The sequence below is a fragment of the Balaenoptera ricei genome, chromosome 3 (genome assembly GCF_028023285.1).
Source record: "Balaenoptera ricei isolate mBalRic1 chromosome 3, mBalRic1.hap2, whole genome shotgun sequence".
NCBI classification, from domain to species: domain Eukaryota; kingdom Metazoa; phylum Chordata; class Mammalia; order Artiodactyla; family Balaenopteridae; genus Balaenoptera; species Balaenoptera ricei.
Window position 1 is genome coordinate 179900148 of NC_082641.1, and position 22316 is coordinate 179922463.

General features: G+C 45.0%; 1 protein-coding gene across 1 annotated transcript in view; it reads left to right on the top strand.

Moving 5' to 3' along the window:
- The window catches only part of LOC132363494 (zinc finger protein 28 homolog), an 86540-nt gene continuing 64224 nt past the window's right edge, over window positions 1-22316 (top strand). Inside the window, exons 1-4 of the mRNA XM_059919182.1 lie at window positions 1-17; window positions 1024-1213; window positions 3709-3963; window positions 12511-12637. Of these exons, the coding sequence (XP_059775165.1) occupies window positions 1-17; window positions 1024-1213; window positions 3709-3963; window positions 12511-12637 (589 nt within the window). The remainder of the gene's footprint in view (window positions 18-1023; window positions 1214-3708; window positions 3964-12510; window positions 12638-22316) is intronic.

Below are 22316 nucleotides of genomic sequence, written 5' to 3' on the forward strand. Positions count from 1 at the left end.
ATGTACAAAGCAACCCCGTAAGTAACCATGACCCCTTACAAAGTTGGGAAAGAATGCTAATCTTCTAAGAAGTTACGTTGCTAGGGTCAGAAGAAAGGAAAAAAAAAAAAAAAAGGATCTTTATGGTTGAGCAGGCATCCCATCTTTGAGGAGGTCTGGTTAATATATAAGGCAGATGCTCACTGCCCACTAAAGGGGAGGGAGGGAGGAGGCCCAAAAGGACAGAGAGAATTTTACATTTAAATTTTATTGTCCTGCCTCAAAATATACATGTATTTCATAAAATGGTTAAAATATAGCCTGTACATAGGATGGAGCAGTATTTAGCCATAAAATGGAAGAAAGCTCTGACATGCTGCAATGTGAATGAACCTTGAAATTATTACGCTGAGGAAAAAAGCCAGACACAAATGGCCAATATTGTATTATTCCATTTAGATATATAAAATGTCCAGAATAGGTAAATCCAGTGAGACAGAAAGTATTTTAGTGGTGATCAGGAGGTAGGGTTATCATGGATATAAAATAGTCTTATAATTTGTTTTTTTAAATGAAGATATATTTCACATACTCTATTTCACATACGCTCACACTTTTAAGTGTAAAACTCAGTGGCTTTTTGTACATCGCACAGCTGTGCAACCATCGCTATACAATCTGAATAAGGAAATATAGACTTCTACATTTCAAAATTCACTTGGACTGACTAAAGCTTGATCGGACACAAATTTCTTTGCAGTGTAAAATGCACACCTGAGAACGGTGACATTTCACACCTGTGTATGTGCTGAGGCTGCAGGGAGGCTGGGGCCTCGGGGTCCGACTTCCCACGGGGGAAAGGTCCCTGGCTCTTGGGTTGCTGATCTCAAGCCCCAGAGGCAGGAAGCGGGGACGAAAAGTGGGACCTCCCCGTGTCAAGGGTCACACTTCAAAACCTAGCCTGACCCTGCCTTGCACGTGTTGACGTCACTGAGAGTTTGGTTCTTAACGGGCACATTCCCCCGGTGACTTCTCCCCGGGCAGTGTCCTGACTCCGGAGTTCACGAAGCCCTATGTCTCGTCTTATCTCATCCTCGCTCCGGATATGGAGCGATCCGCGGGGAAACTGAATCTGGGCTTCCAGGTGCAGGAGGAGGACACAGGGGAGCCGCCCAGCTGCGGGCAGATGCCACAGGGACCTCCTGGCTGGGAGCGGGTTCTGCACGGAGCCCAAGTCCCGGGCTGGGGAATCAGCCACGCGTGTCCCTGTGGCCTGTCACTCGGGGCAGGAGCGGGGCCTGGTTGAACTGTCCAGTCAGCGGCGACTGGGCGGGGTCCCGACAACCAGCCAATCAGGGTAGGAAGGGACCAGGAGGACTGCACATCGGGGCGGGGGCGGGGCAAGGGTTACCGTCCAATCAGGGCGCGGGCCCCGGAGCGCCGTCCAATGAGGGCGGGCGACGGGCGCGTTCCGAGCCCCCGGAAGTTTCTCTCAGCGGTCCGCACGGTGGTGCGAACTTGTCCCGCGCGGCCTCAGGTGTCGCGTCCCCGTCGGTCTTACCTGACCAGGTCGGAGGGTCGCCCGGAGGACTCTTCAGAGAACCCGGAAGGAGGCGGAGATGGTGAGTGCGCGGCCCGGGGTCCGAACAAGGAAAAAGCTGGTTCGAACTGGTCGGACCTGCCGAAAGAGGCAGTCTGGCCAGGGTCTCCCCGCGTCCCACCCACCCCCGTGTCCAGACCCAACTCTCCCCCTCGGCCGCGGGGAGGGGACCCGGCTTCCAGTCCCGGGGTCCCTACTTGACTCTCCCCCTTGGCGGCGGATTGGGGTCCGGGCATCCGGACTGAGCCCTTGGCGGAGTGAGCTTGCGAGGGAGGAAAGGACGGTCAGGAGCTGGGGGCGAGGGAGGTCTTCCCTGGATCTGACGGGTAAAGTCAGGCCCGGACTTGGCAAGGAGACTGAATTGCAAATACTGTTGCGATAGCGCCGAGGCTCGGATCTCAGAGATATGTCAGCCTCTCCAACCGCACAGAAAAAGGCTTTTTCTCTTCTGTGTGAGGAGGGAAGCTGGGCGAGTGAGGGCGGTGCGCGGACTGGGGGTCAGTGTGGCTGGACTGGACAGGGTCCCCTGGGTCTCCTATTCTCTGGAGAAGCTGACCAGGGGCTTGTTCGGAACCTTAGTGCTGCTCAGGTGTGGGGCCGACCCAGAGTTCTCTCCTCCTGTGGGGAGGGAGCCTGATGATGTGCTTAAGAAATGGGACGGGGAAAAGTTGGTGGAGCCCAGATGTGTGAGTAGGTCAGGAGGGCCGGACCTCCTAATGTCAAAGGTCAGAGTCAAACTGGCTCTTGCTTTGTTATAAAGCAGAAACTAACACACCGTTGTAAAGCAATTATACTCTAATAAAGGTGTTAAAAAAAAAAAAACTGGCTTCTGCAGTGCCTGTAGTGGTGTCACAGTGTATTTGTTCTTAAAGGAAGGGCACAGATCCACAGTGACATTGCCCTCCATCCGTCCCCTGACCCAGGAGTTCCCCAGGTCCTCCTCTATCATGTTCAATAATAATCAGTATTGAGGCTGCAAAGAACAAAGCGGTTTATTTGGGGGTCTTAAGAATTTCAATTTGGGGTACACAGGTTCTGGTAAAACCAGAGTGTTCTGGGGAAGAGAAAGAGTCAGGGGTTTATAAAGCACAAGCCACAAGGTTGTTAAAGTTGTCTGGCAGAAATTATGATTGACTCTGACAGACGCGGAGGAAAATTCAATTAACCATCAAATTAAGAAGAAAGGGAATTTTATTCGAGCCAAACTGAGGATTATAACCCAGGAGACAGTCTCTCAGAAGCTCTGAGAACTGTTCCACCAGTTAGAAGTCGAAAACACAGTCATGTACATTTTTGAGATGAAAGATCGTACATCAAAATGACATACTGACATTTCACATAAAGTTCACCGAAGATACATAGTCCAGGTAAGCACGTACAAAAGGAGCAGTAAGACAGAAGTTACATTGCTAGCCTCAAAAGAAAGGGAAAAGTTTGATCTTTACGTTTGAGAAGGCGTTCCTATCTTTGAAGAGGTGTGGTTACCGTGTAATGCATATGCTTAAACACTAAGTGGGGAGGGAGGAGTTCCAAACAGACGGAGAGAGCGTTTTATGTTAAAATTTACTTGTGCTTTCTCAAAGTATAAATTTCATTTCATCACACAGGGAAGGAAATATTTGTCCTTAAGGGATAGGCTGTCACGAGTTATTTAGGGGAAGGGTCCAATAAGTATCTTGACTTTCTGGGTCATTGGGCAGATGTTCTGGATGCCTGCGTTAAGGCAGTAAGTGGTCAAAAGTTCAGATTCCATCTGGGCTGAGACCTGCATAAACCCCACTTCCTCAGTGGCCTCCTGGCTCCATTTTAGAGCGCTCTCTTAGCAATACTGACTCCGTTTTGATTTTCCTTTCACACCTGTCCCCTCGTATCCCAGCCCCCGGACTAAAGGGCAGGGACAGCCCTGGACAGGTGGGGATACTAGGAGGGGAGACTGAGTCAGCACTTTTCTGTTCAGGAGAAAAGGTCTGCAAGCTTTGGGCTGATGCTGTGTGGCCAGGAGCAGATTCTGCTCCTAGCCCAGGATCCTGGCGGCCAGGTGTGGCGTCCCATAGAAAGCCAGGCGGTAAAGGGCTGAAGGCACTTCCGCCCTGCTCCGGCACGTGACCTACAGCTGGCCCTTCTCTCAGAATCAAGCCTGCAACGTTGTCAATCAGGGCCTGAAGGAGGTCCGTCCAATCAGGGCGCGAGGGATGGAGCCTCATCCAATCAGAGCCGGGGGCGGACGCATCCCCTCCTGCGGGGACGTCGCTCTCCGCTTCCTGGGCGTCCAGCGCGCCTCATGGGGTCCAGGTGACCCGTCGCTGTCCCTCTCACCTGCGCGGGCGGTCGGGCCGCAGGGCCGCAGAGAGGACGCCGTGAGAACCGAGAGCGGGACTGAGATGGTGAGTGCGCAGGACATGCGCTATGGCCCGCTGGGGCTCGTTCCAACTGGCCGGAACGGGCCGCGGGCCCCGTCTCCCTGTACTCAGTCCCCACTCTACTCTCTACCCTCACCCACGACGTGGATCAGGTGTCCTGTCCCATCCACGCGCGGGGTCTGAGCGCCCTGATCTGTTCCTGGGCCGGGAGGGCAGGGGGTGGGGTCCGAGGGAGCACCAGCGGAGCGGACGCTCAGGCGCTGGTGGGGAGGGGACCCGCCCTGGACCTGACAGATGAAGTCCAGCCCAGACTTGTCAAGGAAGGAGCCTGTATTGCGAATGCTTTTGCGATAGCGCCGAGGCTGGGATCTCAGAGAGGTGCCAGCGTCTCCAACCACACAGCAAAGGGCTTTTCTCTTCTCTGTAAGGCGGGTGAGAGCAAGGCTGTTTTTCAGGATCGGGCCTCCCAATGGTCAGCGCATTCTCGGCCCAGGTCTGCAAGGGCTTGTTCTGCAGCTCAGTGTTGCTTGGGGTGGGGCTGCGGGGGGGGGGGTTGAGGTGGGGGAGAGACCCAAAATCAGGGGCCTGTGGGTGAGAAGCGTGATCAAAGGTGGGCTAAGAAATAGTCGTTGACCTTAAAAATAAAAGTCAGTTATTTACCAGCAAAAATGGGTTTATTTGGGAACAAAAAAGAATTGCAATTTGGGACAGACAACGAATAGCAAAAGCCATATGCAAGTCAAACGAGCTTATTTATTGGAGAGAAAGGATGGAGTTGAGAGAGGTTATAGTACTGAAGCAACTTCCATTGGAGAAAATGGAGAGTTCAGGGTGATGCTGGTTTCTCGTTGGCTAGTTGCTGGGGTAGCCAGTTTCTTGAGAAGATGCCATGCATGTACATCTTTTCCTATTGTGGCCTGCAATTGGTGATTCTTTCTTGTTTTCAGTTGTTCTGTTGGGGTCTCTAACTGACACTTGTTCCTGTAATTGATGTCAGGTGGTACTGGCTGAGGCTCCCCCTTCTCCCCACCAACATCTTTTTTAGTGAGTTTTCTCTGAATTTTCACATGGCCATTGAGAATACTTGGTCAAGCCTGTAGCATAAAATAATCTAAACTTCAAAACAAGAGACCTTTATCCAAATGAGTCCCTGCAGGGGGAGAAGGGTCTGTTGCACCAGGCACAGGGGCTCTGCAGGAAAGGGGACATCTGACCCTAAGATCTGCAGGCATCTCAAAGAGTTGGGCAAAGAGAGTTTTTCTCTTATACAGAGGAGTAAACAACACCAGGAGGGACCAGGTGTGATGCTTGGATAGCAGATCCCTGAGGCCAGCCTGTCCTTAGGGGTCTGTCTGCTGGTTGCGGTGAGGCCAGGTCAGGGGGAAGGAGAGGAGCTGAACCAAACTTTGGCCAACAAGCATTTGTTCTGCTTGGTCAGTGGGGGGAACAGTTCCGCTAATCACTGATGAGGTGGAGATGGGGCTTTGGGGGGACTGCGTCTGGCCTTGTCCTGGATAAACAAGGGGCCTCCGTGTGAGTCTTATCTGAGTCAGGTGGGGCACGGGGGCGGTTTCTTGCAGGCTGCTGTTTTCCAGAAGACCAAAGGGTGGGGGGTCCTTTCAGCTTCCATCGAAGTTTCCAGGAGCACAGGGCTCAGGGAGGGTTCAGCATTGTCCCCTGACACCTGTGAGCTGCCTCCTCTGGGTCCAGCTCGGCACTAATAGCTTCCCCTAATCCAGCTTCCGGTTTCAGCAAGTGTAAAATTCTGCATTCTTTCTGCCTGGTTTCTTCTCCTTAGTGAGGGTAGTAAGCATCTCAGGTCTTTGCCCTTTCCTGCTGACTTGTATTATTCTGGGCCTTTGGGCCTTAACCAGAGATGCCTCTGGGGAGAAGTGTCTCAGTACAGAAAATGTTTTCTCTTCCATTAGAATTTCAGGAAATGCAGGCAGTCCCATCCCTTCATGTGAAATGTGTGGAGAGATGGATTTAAAAGATTCATAGGAATCGTAGTGACTCTTCCATGCAGGGTGCAGAGTTCTGACACTGTCTGATTCTTGTCTACTTCCTGTTATTAGCTGGTCAATAGAGATGAATGGAAAGTCTGTGGAATGTGACCAGTGCTACTGAGACTTGCTCACTTCTTTTTAGATGAGTTACAGCTTGTCATCATGAGCATATTAGTGAACTGATGCCTGTCTTCTGAAAGGGATGAGCAGTATCCTGTTCCTCAAATCATAAAAGTGCCCCAGAATTTCCCTAGGGGAAGGAAGGTGGCCTTGGGTCCTGCTGTCCACCCTACCCCCCTCCCACGCCGGTGGCCTCCAGACCATAGAACCACCACAGAAGGAGCTGTTTATGGCATGAGCATGGGGGAGGGGATCCACCTGCAGGAATGCTAGGGGTGGTTTGTCCTCTGAGGTTCTGCTGCCCTCAGCTGTTCCCTGACCTTTACTTTTGGCTTCATCCAAGGGAGTTGATGCTCTGAGTGTGATGTGTGCAACCTGAGTGAGTCTGTGAAGGTCAGACGTGGAGAAGGCTCCTTGAGCTCAACTGCTATTGAGAGGGTTGATGAATTGGAGAGTTCCTCTGGGTCAGAACTTCAACTTGAGCATTTCCTCCTGGGTGAGAATTGAGACCCAGAAGGAGGGGGCATTTCCACACTGAGAAGGGCAGCACAGGCGTGTGGAGCTCTGAAGCTCAGTCCCTCCCCCTGCCCTGGGGGTACCCAGCCAGGCTGTGTGTCAGCAGGGGGATCCCAGCCCCCCAGCTCGGATGGCTTTGACCTTGTGACTTGGGGTTTCCTTGTGCACCATGGGCAGCAGGCTGCTGATCTGAGCGGCTCACACTTGGTTGCTCTTCCGTTTTGTTTCTTTGATGGAACCTTGTGTCATGTGACTCAGTGTGAGTACTGAAGACTTTTGTTCCATTACTGGAAGGTGTAGATTTTTATTCCCTTGGTTGGCTGGTAGCACTTCCCAGTGAGCGGCCCCCAGGGTGCCGATCATCCTGGTCTTTTTGTTATTCTTTGCAGCTTTACATCTGTCCTTCATCACCAAGCATCATTTTGTTTGATTTTGCTTCTGCTGAATCTGCAGTAAGTGAACATGACCCGTACCACACCAGTAATGGCACACAGAAGGCTTCTCTGTGGTTGTCAGCCCCAGGCTGTTTCACACGTGCTGGTGTCAGAGGTCACCTGGTTAAATCCTCCATCCAGTCGTGTGAGGCTTGAGTTGTCTCATGTTTAATTTTGATTTGTCAGCACTGCTGTTAAACTCCTTGATTTTGTCTCCAAGTGCCAATGCAATATAAATTTTTTACATGTGGAAGGAAAATTGTAGGATTGTAGATTATGGATATTTTCAAAATACTAGGAAGTGTGGATGGAGGGCTGGAAACGAGTGTTTATTCCACGTCATTTCCAGTACGTGGAGATTTGGGGATTCCAGCTTAATTTTGTTCATCTCACGTGTGTAAAATGGGATCTGCTTGTGATTGTATATTGGTCTTTACTGATAATCATTGAGTCTGAGCATTTCTTGTAAGTGGTGGTTCATCTTCTGTGAAATAGTTTTCAGTTGTTTTCTCACCTTTAATTCATTTGTATATTTATTGATTTTTTATGTGTTATTTACATACACTGGACATTCATCTCTTTTCATTTCTAGGGGTGGCAAAGATGTTCTCCCAAAGTCTGGGTTATCATTTCTTTTTTTAAATATTTATTTATTTATTTATTTGGTTGCACCTGGTCTTAGTTGTGGCAGGCGGGCTCCTTAGTTGTGGCATGCGAACTCTTAGTTGCAGCGTGCATGTGGGAACTAGTTCCCTGACCAGGGATCGAACCCGGACCCCTTGCGTTGGGAGTGCAGAGTCTTAACCACTGCACCACCAGGGAAGTCCCTATCATTTCTTTTTATTCTACACTTCATGGACAATTCTTAACTTTAATAGACTTGAACTGAATTTATCCATCTCTTCCGTTGTAGCTCTTTTTTCTTTTCATGTATAGGAAAACTTCCCCCGACTCTCAAGTCATGAGTGAGTTTGCCTGTAACTTCTCAATGTGTTCTACTTTCTTCTTTCACAGTTAAGTTCACAGTGAATTGGTTATTGCATGTGCAGTTACTAAGGAAAAAGATTTCTTATTCCCCTGTAAATACCCAGTGATCACTGCCCCTCAGGTCAAAGTGTCATCATCTGGCCCCTGCCCAGCAGCTTATGCTCTGGCGTCGATCCACTTGACAAAAACAGGTGGGCCTGTTTCAGTGCGCTGTTTTTCCATTGGTGTATTTGTCCATCCCTCTGTTAACACCATCCTGTCTTAATCACTGCAGTTTAAAACGCTTCAATGTCTGTTACGGAATATCCCACCACCTTGTTCCATAGAAAATTTTGGCTAGTTTTAGAAATTTGTTTTCCATTTCAGTTTTTAGAAGTAGTTTTTCTTTAAGTTCAAACAAAACAGAATCAAACCATCCCCAAAACAAGCCAATTTTAGATTTAATGGAATTTTCTTAAAACTCTTAACCTGTTTGGGAGAAGCTGACATCCTGGTCTCTTTTCTGTGGATATGTGCCATCCCTCCATTCATTTCCTTCTCGGATGGTGTTAGTCAATAATGTTTTGAAATTTTTCCATTAAATTGTTTTATATTTTTTATTAAACATATTTTAGAAAGAAAATTAATTTTAATGACAATTAGTTTTAATTATTTATTTATTTATTTTTGACTGCGCTATGTGTCATCTTAGTTCCCCGACCAGGGATCGAACCCATGCCCTCTGCAGTGGAAGCTCCAGTCTTAACCACTGGACAGCCAGAGAAGTCCCCTAATGACAGTTAGTTTTAAAAGTCTATGCTAAGAAAAGTCTATTTAAACTTTTACATTTCTACTGCTTGTTTCTTTTTTTAAATTAATTTTTAAAACTGAAGTATACTTGATTTACAATGTGTTAATTACTGCTGTATGACAAAGTGATTCAGTTATTTCTTTTTTAAAATATTCTTTTCCATTATTGTATGTCATAGGATATTGAATATAGTTATCTGTGCTATACAGTAGGACCTTGTTGTTTATCCATTCTGTATATAAAAGCTTACATCTGCTCACCCCAACATCCCACCCCATTCTACCCCCAACTCCCTCCCCCTTGGCAACCACCAGTCTGTTCTCGTTGTCCGTGATTCTGTTTCTGTTTCATAGACAGGTTCATTTGTGTAATATTTTAGATTCCACGTATAAGTGATATCATATGGTATTTGTCTTTCTCTGTCTGACTTACTTCACTTAGTATGATAATCTCTAGTTGCATCCATTTTGCTGCAAATGACATTATTTTATTCTTTTTTATGGCTGAGTAATATTCCATTGTGTACACATACCACATTTTCTTTATCCATTCCTCTGTTGATGGACACTTAGGTTGTTTCCATGTCTTGGCTATTGTGAACAGTGCTGCTGTGAACATAGGGGTGCATGTATCTTTTTGAATTATAGTTTTGTCTGGATATATGTCCCAGAGTGGGATTGCTGGATCATATGGCAATTCTATTTTTAGTTTTCTGAGGAATCTTCATACTGTTTTCCACAGTGGCTGTACCAATTTACATTCCCACCAACAGTGTAGGAGGGTTCTCTTTTCTTTTCTCCACACCTACTCTCCAGGGTTTGTTATTTGTAGACTTTTTAATGATGGCCATTGTGACTGGCATGAGGTGGTGCCTCACTGTAGTTTTTATTTCATTTCTCTAATAATTAGTGATGTTGAGCATCTTTTCATGTGCCTGTTGGCCATCTGTATTTCTTCTTTGGAGAAATGTCTATTTAGGTCTTCTGCCCATTTTGGATTGGGTTGTTTTTGTAGTTGTTGTTGAGTTGTATGAGATGTTTGTATATTTTGGAAATTAAGCCCTTGGTCGCATCGTTTGCAAATATTTTCTCCTGTTGTGTCGGTTGTCTTCACTTTCCTCTATTAATGATTTTAAAAACCAAACATGTACGGCAGATCAGCATTAGAGAGATTTCTGTGTCTATTATTACCAAGAGCTCAGAGTGAGAAATATGTTTGCATACTTGAAAAGACTCTGAGCAGAAACAAGACTTGAAGTGTGGTTTTATGATAAACCACTCAGAAAACCTCAGTCATCCAATACTAAAAACACAGAAGATAAACAGGCATTTACTAAACTCATTGTCTCCAGCACTGCCTTTGGTCTAGGCAGTTTATTAATCTACTTTCTTTTACTTTTTTTTTTTAAAGGGAACTTTATTTTTATTTTTTTATTTTTGGCTGCGTTGGGTCTTCGTTGCTGCGCGAGCTTTTCTCTAGTTGTGGCAAGCGGGGGCTACTCTTCGTTGCCGTGCGCAGGCTTCTCATTGCAGTGGATTATCTTGTTGCGGAGCATGGACTTTAGGTGTGCGGTCTTCAGAAGTTGTGGCACATGGGCTCAGTAGTTGCGGCACACAGGCTTAGTTGTTCCGCAGCATGTGGGATCTTCCCGGACCAGGGCTCGAACTCGTGTCCCCCTGCATTGGCAGGCGGATTCTTAACCCCTGCACCACCAGGGAAGCCCTATTAATCTACTTTCTATCTCTATAGATTTGCTCATTCTGTGCCTTTCATATAAGTGTTATGTGGAGTCTTAATGTTCTTTAAGTTTATTGGTTTTGTGCCACCGATCAGCACAACATTCCTCTTCTGGCAAATAATATTCCATTTTGAGATTATATTGTGTTTGCTTATCCAAATCACTTGATGATCTTTTGAGTTTCCACTTTTTGGCTGTCATAAGTCATGCTGCTGTGAATATCTGAGTATTAGTTTTTGTGTTGGTGTTCGCTTTCACCTCCTCTCTTGGGTAGATAGATACCTAGGGTGGAATCGCTGTGTTATATGGTGACACTGTGTTCATCATTTTGAGGATCTGCTGGACTGTCTCCCAAAGTGGCTTCACCATTTTACCTTCCCATCAGCAGTGTGTGAGGTTCCAACTTCCCCACATCCTCGCCTGCCCTGCCTTGCCTTGTTTGTCCATCTTATATCCATCCTGGTGGGTGTGAAATATCTGCCTGTAGCTTTGGCATTTCCCTGGTGAGTAACGTCCAGCATCTTTTCATGGGCTTATTGGCCACTTGTATTTATTCTTTGGAGAAATGTCTGCTCACATTATTTGCCCATTATTTATGCATTATTTGTTTTTCTCTTGTTGCCCTTTATTTTTTATTGTTGTCCTATTAGTTTTTTAAAATGTATTTAGAATACAAGTTTCTTATCAGGTGTGTGATTAGCAAACCCTAGTCGCAGCCTCAGGCGAGGCAGCCTTGCCTTCTTTGTAGCTGATGTATTTAGAATTTTTTTATAATTTAGATTGTCAGAATATATTTTGGATTAAAATTCTAATTTATAAAAATAATTGCTTGCTTTGTATTTCAGGGGTCTGGTGTCATCCATACTGTCCTAAAGATAATAATTAGGTGCTTTTTATTCTCTGTGTTAAAGTTACCTTTGGCCCTGTTGCTGTCAGATCGTTCTGCGACTCTTCTTTGTGGATCATTTTCCTTGATTTCTGGGCACATGATTATTTATCTGAAAGGCCCTGCTGGCTTGACAGATCCTTCAGGAACCAGGGCTCCTCTTACCCCACAGGTGTCCCAGGCCCTGGGCCCTGGCCTGCGTCTGTGCCCTCGGTGTCCACCTCATCCTGGCAGGGGGTCGTGTCTCTGCCTCTGTCGGATATGAGGGGAGTGGCCCAGGATTTTACATGCTGTTCAGTCCAGGCGAGAGTTCTTCAGATGCAGCGGCCCTGGAAAATCAGTGTTCACGACCTCCTGACAGTCTGCTCCTGTTCTTGGAGTTTCAAGGAAATAACTTTTGACCAAACCAAGTATTTCCTTCTTATCTGAATGATGATTTTATTTTCAGTCTTTACCATCTCAGGTTCTGCTCTCTCACTAAAAACAATTTTTTAAAAAATTGAAGTATAGTTGATTTACAATGTTATGTTAGGGGACTTCCCTGGTGGTCCAGCAGTTAAGACTCCGAGCTTCCACTTCAGGGAGCGCAGGTTCGATCCCTGGTCGGGGAACTAAGATCCCACATGCTGGATGGTGCAGCCAAAAAGTTAAAAAAGAAAATTGTGTGTTAGTTTCAAGTGTACAGCAAAGTGATTCCCTTACACACACACACACACACACACACACGTATGTATATATCTATAGTCTTTTTTTCCAATTCTTTTCCATTATAGGTTATTACAGTATATTGAATATAGTTCCCTGTGTAAATCCTTATTGTTTATCTATTTTATATTTGGTAAAAAACAGTTCTTTTTAATCATGTGTCTATAAGTCTACATCTATTGTTGCTGTTACACGTTGCTTCAGTTTCCAGCACTTACCATCACTGAATAACCTGCATTTGATTGGCTTGTGTGTGTTCATTTCCCACAAGAGTGTAAGCTCAGGAGTCCTAGGAATTGAGTCCGGTTCCTGACTGTCGGCCTCCCCATCCTCCCACACACGGGGGTGAAGAGGGAGCCTTGCTGACATGGAACCTGTGGCTGTTTCAGGACTCGGTGGTCTTTGAGGACGTGGCTGTGAACTTCACTGCGGAGGAGTGGGCTTTGCTGGACCCGGCTCAGAGGAAGCTCTACAGAGACGTGATGCTGGAGACCTTCAGGAACCTGGCCTCCGTGGGTGAGGACGGCTTCCTCCCTGCACTTAGTCTTTAGGGAAGAAATATTTCTTACAATGTTCTTTCTTACTGGAACCAAGGAATAGGAATATGTTGAAAAACAGGCAGACGTGGTCCCCACCTTTATAGAACCTACCTAGAGTCAAATAGCTTTTTCATGACAGTAAATATTTCTATATTTTTTTAAAGTTTTTTCCTTTGTGATGAGAACTCTTTTCTTTAAAATTAATTAATTAATTTATTTATTTATTTATGGCTGTGTTGGGTCTTCGTTTCTGTGCGAGGGCTTTCTCTAGTTGTGGCAAGTGGGGGCCACTCTTCATCGCGGTGCGCGGGCCTCTCACTATCGCAGGCTCTCCTGTTGCGGAGCACAGGCTGCAGACACGCAGGCTCAGTAATTGTGGCTCACGGGCCCAGCTGTTCCGCGGCATGTGGGATCCTCCCAGACCAGGGCTCGAACCCGCGTCCCCCGCACCGGCAGGCAGACTCCCAACCACTGCACCACCAGGAAAGCCCAATATTTCTATATTGAATTGATTTTTATTACTCTTGATCAGAATCCTGAGGCTCCCTAATTGTATAAATGTGAGCGTGGTCTCCAGTGTCACTTTGGGGCAGTGAGAGCAGCGTTACAGTTTCACCCTGTGAAAGTTACACTGTGACCAGTACACATTTGACCTGATAATCTTGCTGCAGTTAAACCCCAACTCACCCATCCTCAATGACATGAGGACCAGAGAATCGGCCCATCTCATGGAGGGCTTGTTGTCCTCCATCCTCCCCATGAGGAGCTTTTCTCCACGAGCAGGACAGCAGCCACGCACCATCTGATCTCCCAGTGGCAGCTGGGTCAGTGGAGATAGGCTTCCTCTAGGGCCTCTGTGCCTGCGATCACCAGGAGGGCAGACCTCTCGGGAGGAGCAGGTTCTGGATCAGGGAGAGATATTTGGACATACCTGTTAGAAACGTTAGAAACATGACTCAGTCTTTGAGAAAGTGATGTTTGTCATTAACCTGGCTTCCCTGTTGGACTTTTCATCCATCCTTGCCCACTTGAGAAGTCTTTCTGTAGCTCCTTTTATAAAGGGAGCATTTGGGAATGTGCATTTTGCCCAGTTTCTTCCTGCTTTGCTTCTCTGGTAATATTGATCTCTACATCAGTCTCCATTCTTTTTTGAGGTATTTCTTAATGGACAGGCTGCCATTTTGACTTATTTTCCCTACCATTGCCAAAGTTCCAAATAGATGAGGTCTTCAGAGTTTTTCTTTGCTTGAGTGTTAAATTAGGTTCTGGACCCATTTCCGTCATGTGTGATCTGTGTGTTTGTGTGTTTAGGCTCCTCACAACTGGTCAACTCAATTCTGACAGCATCTACCCAGTGGTAGCCTCAGATTCCACAGCTTAAGGGTTCGGTCCTACAAGACTCACCCCTGGTCTTCACCCGCCCTCATCTGATGCCAGTTTCAAGCTCAGGTTGTTACCAGTCCTTGTGACCAACTGGCTATAAATGAGTGACCCCCGTGACCCCCTCCTCAGGTTCAATTAATTTGCTAGTACACTCACAGGACTCAGAGAAACATTCACTTACTTCATCACCAGTTTATTATAAAAGGATATAACTCAGGAACAGTCACATGGAAGAGATGCATAGGGCAGTATATGTCAGAAGGGCTCGGAGCTTCCATGCTGTCTCCAGGTGTCAGTCTTCCCATTATCTCCATGTTTTCACCAACATAGATGCTCTCTGAACTTCTTTTTGCTGGGGTGGAGGAGGTTATGGAGGCTTTATTACATATGCATGATTGATTAAATCATTGGCCATTGGCAAGTGATTGAAACTCTGGCTCCTCTCCCCTCCCCAGAGGTGCTGGGGTGTCCGGGGGTGTGGGTGGGACTGAAAGTTCCACCCTTTAATCACATGGTGTCTCCATTTGCAACCAGCCCCCATCCTGGGCTGCTTTCCAACAGTCACCTTCATGAATATAAACCCAATTGTGACAGAAAGGGCTTGTTATGAATAACAGAACACTCATTTCACCCTTCTGACCCTGAAGCATTTTCTGGAACTGAGGACAGGAGATCAAATATTATTCCATTGCTTTTATCACTCAGGAAATTCCAAAGGTTTTGGGAGCTGTGAGCAGGGAACTGTGGATGAGGACCTGATTTATGTGAGAAGTGTATGTTGGTCATCTGAATGACCAAATATATATGTATATATTTCTTATAAATCACAATATCACACATATCCTTCCTTCCTTTATAAAAGTATTTTACATTTTTGAATCAGCGTATGGAAAAAAAGTACAAATGGCCTCTTTCCTTTATCCCACCATTTCTTTCCCAAGGATTTAGTTATGTTACCAATTGTTACAGGTTCTTGCCCTCAAGTTAAAACCACTAGATCAAGTGCTCACTGGGATATTTTGGAGACTGGACTATGCAGTGAAGAGAAAATAGTAAGATTCACAAGAAATGATTCCTGCTCTTTTTTGGGAGAAAATTGGGCATTTCATAACATGAGAGATCAGCGTGTAACCCAGGAGAGGCATTTGAGGTGAGTGGCACTCCCACAAGGAGAAGGGGGATCTCGGCAGAGTGTTAGACTCACTTGAAATTAAAGAAAAGGTATAAACCTAGCTAAACAATTGTGTACTCACAGAGTTTTTATAACACATTACTTTTATAAATGTGATATAGACATTGAGCATCTGAAACTTAGTTCAGTAGGAAATTTCAATGATCAGGAAACCCAATATGTAAAAAACACTGAAAGTTATGGCTCTATTTGAGCCCTCAGCTGGAGCATTAAACTTGTTCAACTTTTGTCACAATGCAGAGAGTGCCAGAAACATGCCAATTCAGTGCAAATGGCAAATACATAGTCAAAATAATCATTAACATCCATCAATAAATTATTAATAAAGAAATCATTATTATTAATCCCTAATACTGTGCTTCCTACTTTGAACAGAAATCATTTGGTGGAGAGTCTCTGTGAAGGTAAAGAAGGCCATCAATGTCTAGAAACCCAGAACCAGAGTACACATCTTACTGTGCATAAGGGTTATCTGACTGGAATTCAGCCCTGTAAATGCACTAAGTGTGGAAAAGCCTTCAGGGATTGTTCTTTCCAGAGGAATCAGCAAAGATCTCACACCGGCCACAAACCTTATCCATGTGAAGGATGTGGGCAAACCTGCAGCTGTGTCTCATACCTAAATCCTCCTGGTGGAACAGACATTGTAGAGAAAACTGATAAATGTCCGGATGATGGGAGAGCATCTAAGAGATATGTGAAAAGTCATAGTAGCAAACAGTCTTTAGAGTATAAGAAATCTAAAAAATCATTCACTTGCCCGTCATCTGTTCAGCGACATGTAAGAGGTCATTATGGACAGAAAATCCATGTGTGTGAAGTATGTGGGAAATCCTTCAGTTATTATTCCCAGATTGCACGGCATGTGAGAACTCACACTGGAGAGAAACCCTATGAATGTAAAGAATGTGGGAAAGCTTTCACTCGCATCTCACACTTCCGAGAACATGTGAGAATGCACACTGGAGAGAAACCCTATGAATGTAAGCAGTGTGGCAAAGCTTTCAGTTGGTGCACTTACCTTCGAGAACACATGAGAACACACAGTGGAGAAAAACCCTATGAATGTAAGCAGTGCGGCAAAGCCTTCCCCTATCTCAAATCCCTGCAAGGTCATGTGAGGATCCACACTGGAGAGAAACCTTATGTGTGTAAGGAATGTGGGAAATCCTACAGTTGTCCCAAATACTTTAGAAAACATGTGAAAACACACAGTGGAGTAAAACCCTATGAATGTACAGAATGTGGGAAAACGTTTATTACTTCCTCATCCCTTCGACAACATATAAAAACACACAGCGAAGAGAAGCCCTATCAGTGTCAGCAGTGTGGGAAAGCCTTCAGGTATCTGATATCCCTGCAAAGACACATGAAGACACACACTGGTGAAAATTCTGAATACAAAACTGGGGGGAAGCCTTCCTTCTCCCTTAAAACCTCATTGTAAATGGAAGCAATCACATGGAGTGAAATCTTATGAATGGAAAGAATGTGGAAAAACCTTCAGCACTTCACTTATTTTGTAAATGAAAACTCAGGGCACTACAGAAATCTTTTGCTATAAACATGGTTTTTCCTTTGTAAGTGCCTCATCCTGAATAGGGATCCCAGTGTATTAATTTCTAGTTCATGTGGCTGATCTGAACACTTAAGATAATTAACTATCCCTCCATGTCCCTTCATCTATACCTCATATAAAACTTGTCTCGTTTCCATTACAGTGTCTTTTGAACCCAGGGATGTTAAGTGGTTTTTGGTTTTGGGGTTTTTTTCATGTGCAACTTGGTATAATTTTAGATGAAAAAATTTTTGATTCTTACGTCCCATTGTTTTCCTAGTATGTGATCATGAGACCTGTATTGTTGAAATGTCTTTCCTGGTCTACTGTTACAGATACTGGAATTTTCTGGCTCAGTGTTTACCCTCCCCTGGAGTATTAAACTGAAAGGTGTGTCTTTTCCATGTTTCCTTGTTGCATATATGTCCTCACAGAAATTAGTAATTGTGCAAGGTCTTGGAGGACCTTCTGTCTCATCTGATTATGTTCATAATTTGACCGCTGTTCATGTCCGTGATCTTGGTTGGAAATTGGACATGATGCATGGAGTTAAGAAGAGTGACTTGCTGGCATGAAGATGAAAGCTCCTGTCCAGACAGTTCTACTGAATTGTGTTGTCAGTTTGGGTAAGGTGGGAAATTGTATATCCAGAGTCCTTCTGTTAGTGGTTCTGAGGTAAAGTTCATGGGAAGAAGATGCATGAGGTCTGGAAAGCAGAAGTGGGGAAGCCATGATTCTTGGGTCTTCTGTACCATCAGGAGACAGAGATGCATGGCAACCTGGTGAGCCTGAGTTCCAGCACCGTTTTCTGACTTCTGGCTCTGCCCATGTGGAACAGCCCCCAACCAGACATGTGTTTGACGTTAGTTCCCTGTTGGGCAGCAGATTCCACATTTGTCCACAAGCTCCCTCATTATGGATCTTCTTTGGTTTTCGAGTGCGCACAGATCCTTGCATGTTCCTATGGCTCTTTGGTGTCCATCAGCCTACTTCTTCAGGCTTCAGAAGATCACCTAGTGATTTACTCATATCCTGTGACCCCCCCCCCTTCATGTCTGATGATTCTCATAATTATGTGATTTCTATAAGAAGCATCTTGTTCCTTTAGTAGAAAGGCTGTTTCCTTCCCACCCAAATGCAGGAAACTTACTTCCCTGGTTGCATTGTTGAAGCTGCACTGACCCTACATTTGTTGTTTCTGGATACTTCTGTGATTGCAGTAAGCACTTTTGAATGTATTTGGCCTATTGTGAGCGTTTTCTCTCTCTCTCTCTCTCTTTTTTTGACTGTGTTGGGTCTTCGTTGCTGCGCATGGGCTTTCTCTAGTTGAGGCAAGTGGGGACTGCTCTTCTTGCTGTGCACAGGCTTCTCGCTGTCGTGGCTTCTCTTGTTGCAGAGCATGGGCTCTAGAGCACAGGCTCAGTAGTTGTGGCAATCGGGCTTAGTTGCTCCGTGGCATGTGGGATCTTCCCGGACCAGGGATCAAACCCGTGTCCCCTGCATTGGCAGGCGGATTCTTAATCACTGCACCACCAAGAAAGCCCATGTTTTCTCTTATAGCTGACTGCTCCCTAAGCCATAAACTTTCTATATTTACTTACCTTGCATATATATATATGTGATTACCCAGTGTTTAATTATTTCATTTTTTAAATGTTTTGTTTGTGTTCATACTTGATAGACCAGAGTTGTCAATAATTATACAATAATCAGAAAAACAAGCTGCAAGTTGGTGTCCAACAATCCCCTATGCATTGGTCCGTCTGTCTGCATGATGGCTCATAGTACTGAGAGAAATAGCTTCTTCACCTGTACCTTCCAAATCTCTTGCAAATTAGGCTATTGGTGAATTATAACCCGAAATTATAAAGACGATTCTGGGAAGTATACATCCCAGCCTTACCCACAATGAAATAACACAATGCAATAGAACCATATCTACCTTTCATTGACCTTTCATAAGTAGCACAGTAGCGGCTAGAGAGATATGAAGATGGAGATCGTATATATATATATGTATAAAATATAAAATATTTCTGATTCCGGGAAACAGTATAAGCAGAACAGTAAAATAACTATTTCAGATAACACTGGAAGTTGATACTTAAATGGATTATAAAATATATAAAAGTATACATATACCGAGTTCAGTAGTGTCCCCCCAAATTTTATGTCCATCTGGAACCTCAGAATATGATCTCTTTTGTAAATAAAATCTGATTAATGGGAGACAGTAGGTCCAAAATGGAGTCACTTGTGTTAGGCAGCCAACAAAGACTTAATAACGAACCAAACTGCAGCTTCAACTTTTCCCAGGAATGTGGCCTTTAACCAGTGAACCTGGCATTTCCTGATCTACAGTAGGAGGTATTCCACTGATAGACTGCCCACGCTTCTGTTCCCCTCAGAAGGGTGACCTTGCCTGAAACAATGCACTCTTTGCTAATAACTTTCCTTTTTCTGTCCCTTCTCTGTTTTTAAAAAACCATTATTTCTGCAGGTCTTTGGACGTCCTTTCTGCTTGCTAGCTGAAATGCTGCCTGATTCATGAGTCGTTTAATAAAGCCTATTAGATGTTTAAAAGTTACTCTGTTGAATTTTTGTTATTTAGCAGATTTGGTGGCAGTGATAGGATCTGAGGTGAACTTCTGATGGCATTTGGGGACAATGAGAAACACAGATGTGGTACAAGGGAACCCTTTGAGTTCACTGTCTTTCTCATTATCTCTGAGGGCTATGGGTAAGTTCCTCTTGGTTCTGATCTCTACTCTCTTTCCCTTGAGCTCTCACTCTAGTTGGCTTTTTAGTTTGCAATTTCCAGGTGTTTGAGTGGAAAACCCCAACCCTTTTTTCTGTCCCAAGATCCACATGGGGACTGTTAGTGGCAGCTTGCAGTTCCCCAACCATGTGGAGCCCCCATTCCACAGTCCCCATTTATTGAGGTTTGCTGGATCAACCCTTTCCCTACTCCACAATTCCACAGAAATTGCTGGTGGTGCACACAGGGCCTTCTCTTGGGAAGTCTGCAGTAATTAGGGTTGGCTGTGACCAACACAACCTGCTGCACCTGGATCAACATTTCTGGGAAAGTTGAAACTCAGTTACGTGAGCTCACTGAGTAAGCCCCTTGGCTGAAAGAGGTGACTCTTTTGGTGGGGTCTTTCTTTGACTTATTTGATTTTGATTGGTTTGGGCCATGGGGAACGTGGCTCTAAAGTGTACTCTGAACATTGGGCATTATCTTCTTTCCACTAATAATAATACGTTTTCTGGTGCACTGTATCCCCTTAAGAGTCTTTAATATGTGTTCATAGCTGCGAACCACCAAGCAAATGATCTAAGACTGGAATGTCAGAAAAGAAACAAGAGAATGACCAAATTTAAAATGGAAACCTAAAGCTGTGACCTGTGAATATCACAAGGATTAAGCAAAAAGTGTCATGACATATGGATACCACACAAAGGATCAACAAAATTCACAAAGCTGTGAGAACTACAGGGTAGCAGCTGAGTGGTGCTAATGCCTTAAATTTTGAACACATTTCTCAGTAAAGCTGAGACTGGTCAGAAGAGGGAAATGTTTAAAAAAGGAAACTACAGGCCCCAAATGGAGTCACTTGTGTTAGGCCCCAGCCCCACTGCAGCAAACCAAGTCTTAATACCTAACTGAATAGCAGTGTCAACTTTTCCCAGGAATGTAACCTCTAGCCAGCCAACCTGGCATTTCTTGGTCAACTGTAAGAGGTACTCCACTGGTAGACCCCTTCGGTTTCCCTTAGGAAGGTGACTTTGCCTGAAACAATGCATTCTTCGACGATAATTTCTTTTTTTCCACCTCATTCTTTCATTTTCTGTAGCTCTTTGGAGCTCCTTTCTACTTGCTAGATGAGATGTTGTCTAATTCATGAATCATTTAATAAAGACCATTAAATCTTTTAAATATGATCAATTGAATTTTTGTTTAACAGTTCTTTTCAGATATACTCAACACAAGTTCATAACAGATTGGAGTAGGTCCGGTCCAACGATGGACGTCCTTTTAGAAAGAGGGAACTTTGGACACAGAGACCTGCACAGAAGATAGATATGTCCTCACCACATGAAGTAAGAAGGAGCAAATTGGCATGATCTGTCCACAATCCAAGGAATGCAAAGGGTTTTTGGCAACCACCAGAAGCTAGGAGAGAGGCCTGGAACATTCTCCCTCACAGCATCCAGAAGGAGCCAGTGCTGCCAACAGCTTGATTTCGGAATGTCAGACTCCAATGCTTTGTTAGGGGATCCTGAGTAGACTAATATAGTTCTTAAGGCAGCAGTAGGCCTTAGGTATTTGTAGGATAGCCAGAGGCTGGTGCACCTGGAGCAGAGTGAAATGATGGAAGAATAGCAGAGGTGAGAGGAGAGTGTGAGGGTGGTAGGCACATCATGTATTGATGCACTGGCCTGCCCTGGTGCACTGACATTGGCTGTGAGTGACATGGAGCCTAAAATTGACCAGATGAGGCAGCTTCACAAGACCCTTCTGTTTCCTTGAGAACAGGCACTAGGATGATGTTGTCAATCAAGGTAGTATGTCAGACTGGGTCGGTAGCAGTGGCAGTGTTGTATGGGGTTAGAGCCCAGACATAATTTGAAATTCGGGCTATTAGAATTTCTTGATGGCTGGAAGTTTGGGTGAGAGGAAGAGTCAGTGGTTCCATTATTTTGCACAGAAAAAACAACAACGACAGCATGATTGAGGTGCTATAACTGAGATGCAGGTTGTCATCCATGGAGAATAGTGCTGGAGTGTGATGAGTCCAACTCTAAGTGTGTCGGAATGGAGATGAGATCAGGACAAGCTGAAGCAGAACATAAACCAATAAGACTTATTAGGTTTACTACAATTTAAATTTTTTTCAAAAATGTCGCTAGAAACATTGGTCCAAAGAGTGAAAGTAACTGCTAACAGTTGAATCAATACGTGAAAATGGTATTGTCCTACAAGGGTATGGATGACTAACCATTTTCAAAAGAAAGATATTTGATATAAAATTGTATATACTATTTATGTTTTCAAAGAACCAGCTGTGAATTTCATATATCTGTTCTATTGGTTTTTTTTTTTTAAAGTTATTTTATTTATGTATTATTTATCTATTCATGGCTGTGTTGGGTCTTCGTTTCTGTGCGAGGGCTTTCTCTAGTTGCGGCAAGCGGGGGCCACTCTTCATCGCGGTGCGCGGGCCTCTCACTATCGCGGCCTCTCTTGTTGCGGAGCACAGGCTCCAGACGCGCAGGCTCAGCAATTGTGGCTCACGGGCCCAGCCGCTCCGCGGCATGTGGGATCTTCCCAGACCAGGGCTCGAACCCGCGTCCCCTGCATTGGCAGGCAGACTCTCAACCACTGCGCCACCAGGGAAGTCCCGGTTTTTTTTTTTTTAAGTCTCTATTTATTTCTGCTCCAATCTTTGATTTCTTTCATTTGGCTAACTTTGGGTTTTGTTTGTTCTCCTTTTTCTAGTTCCTTTAGGTGTAAGGTTA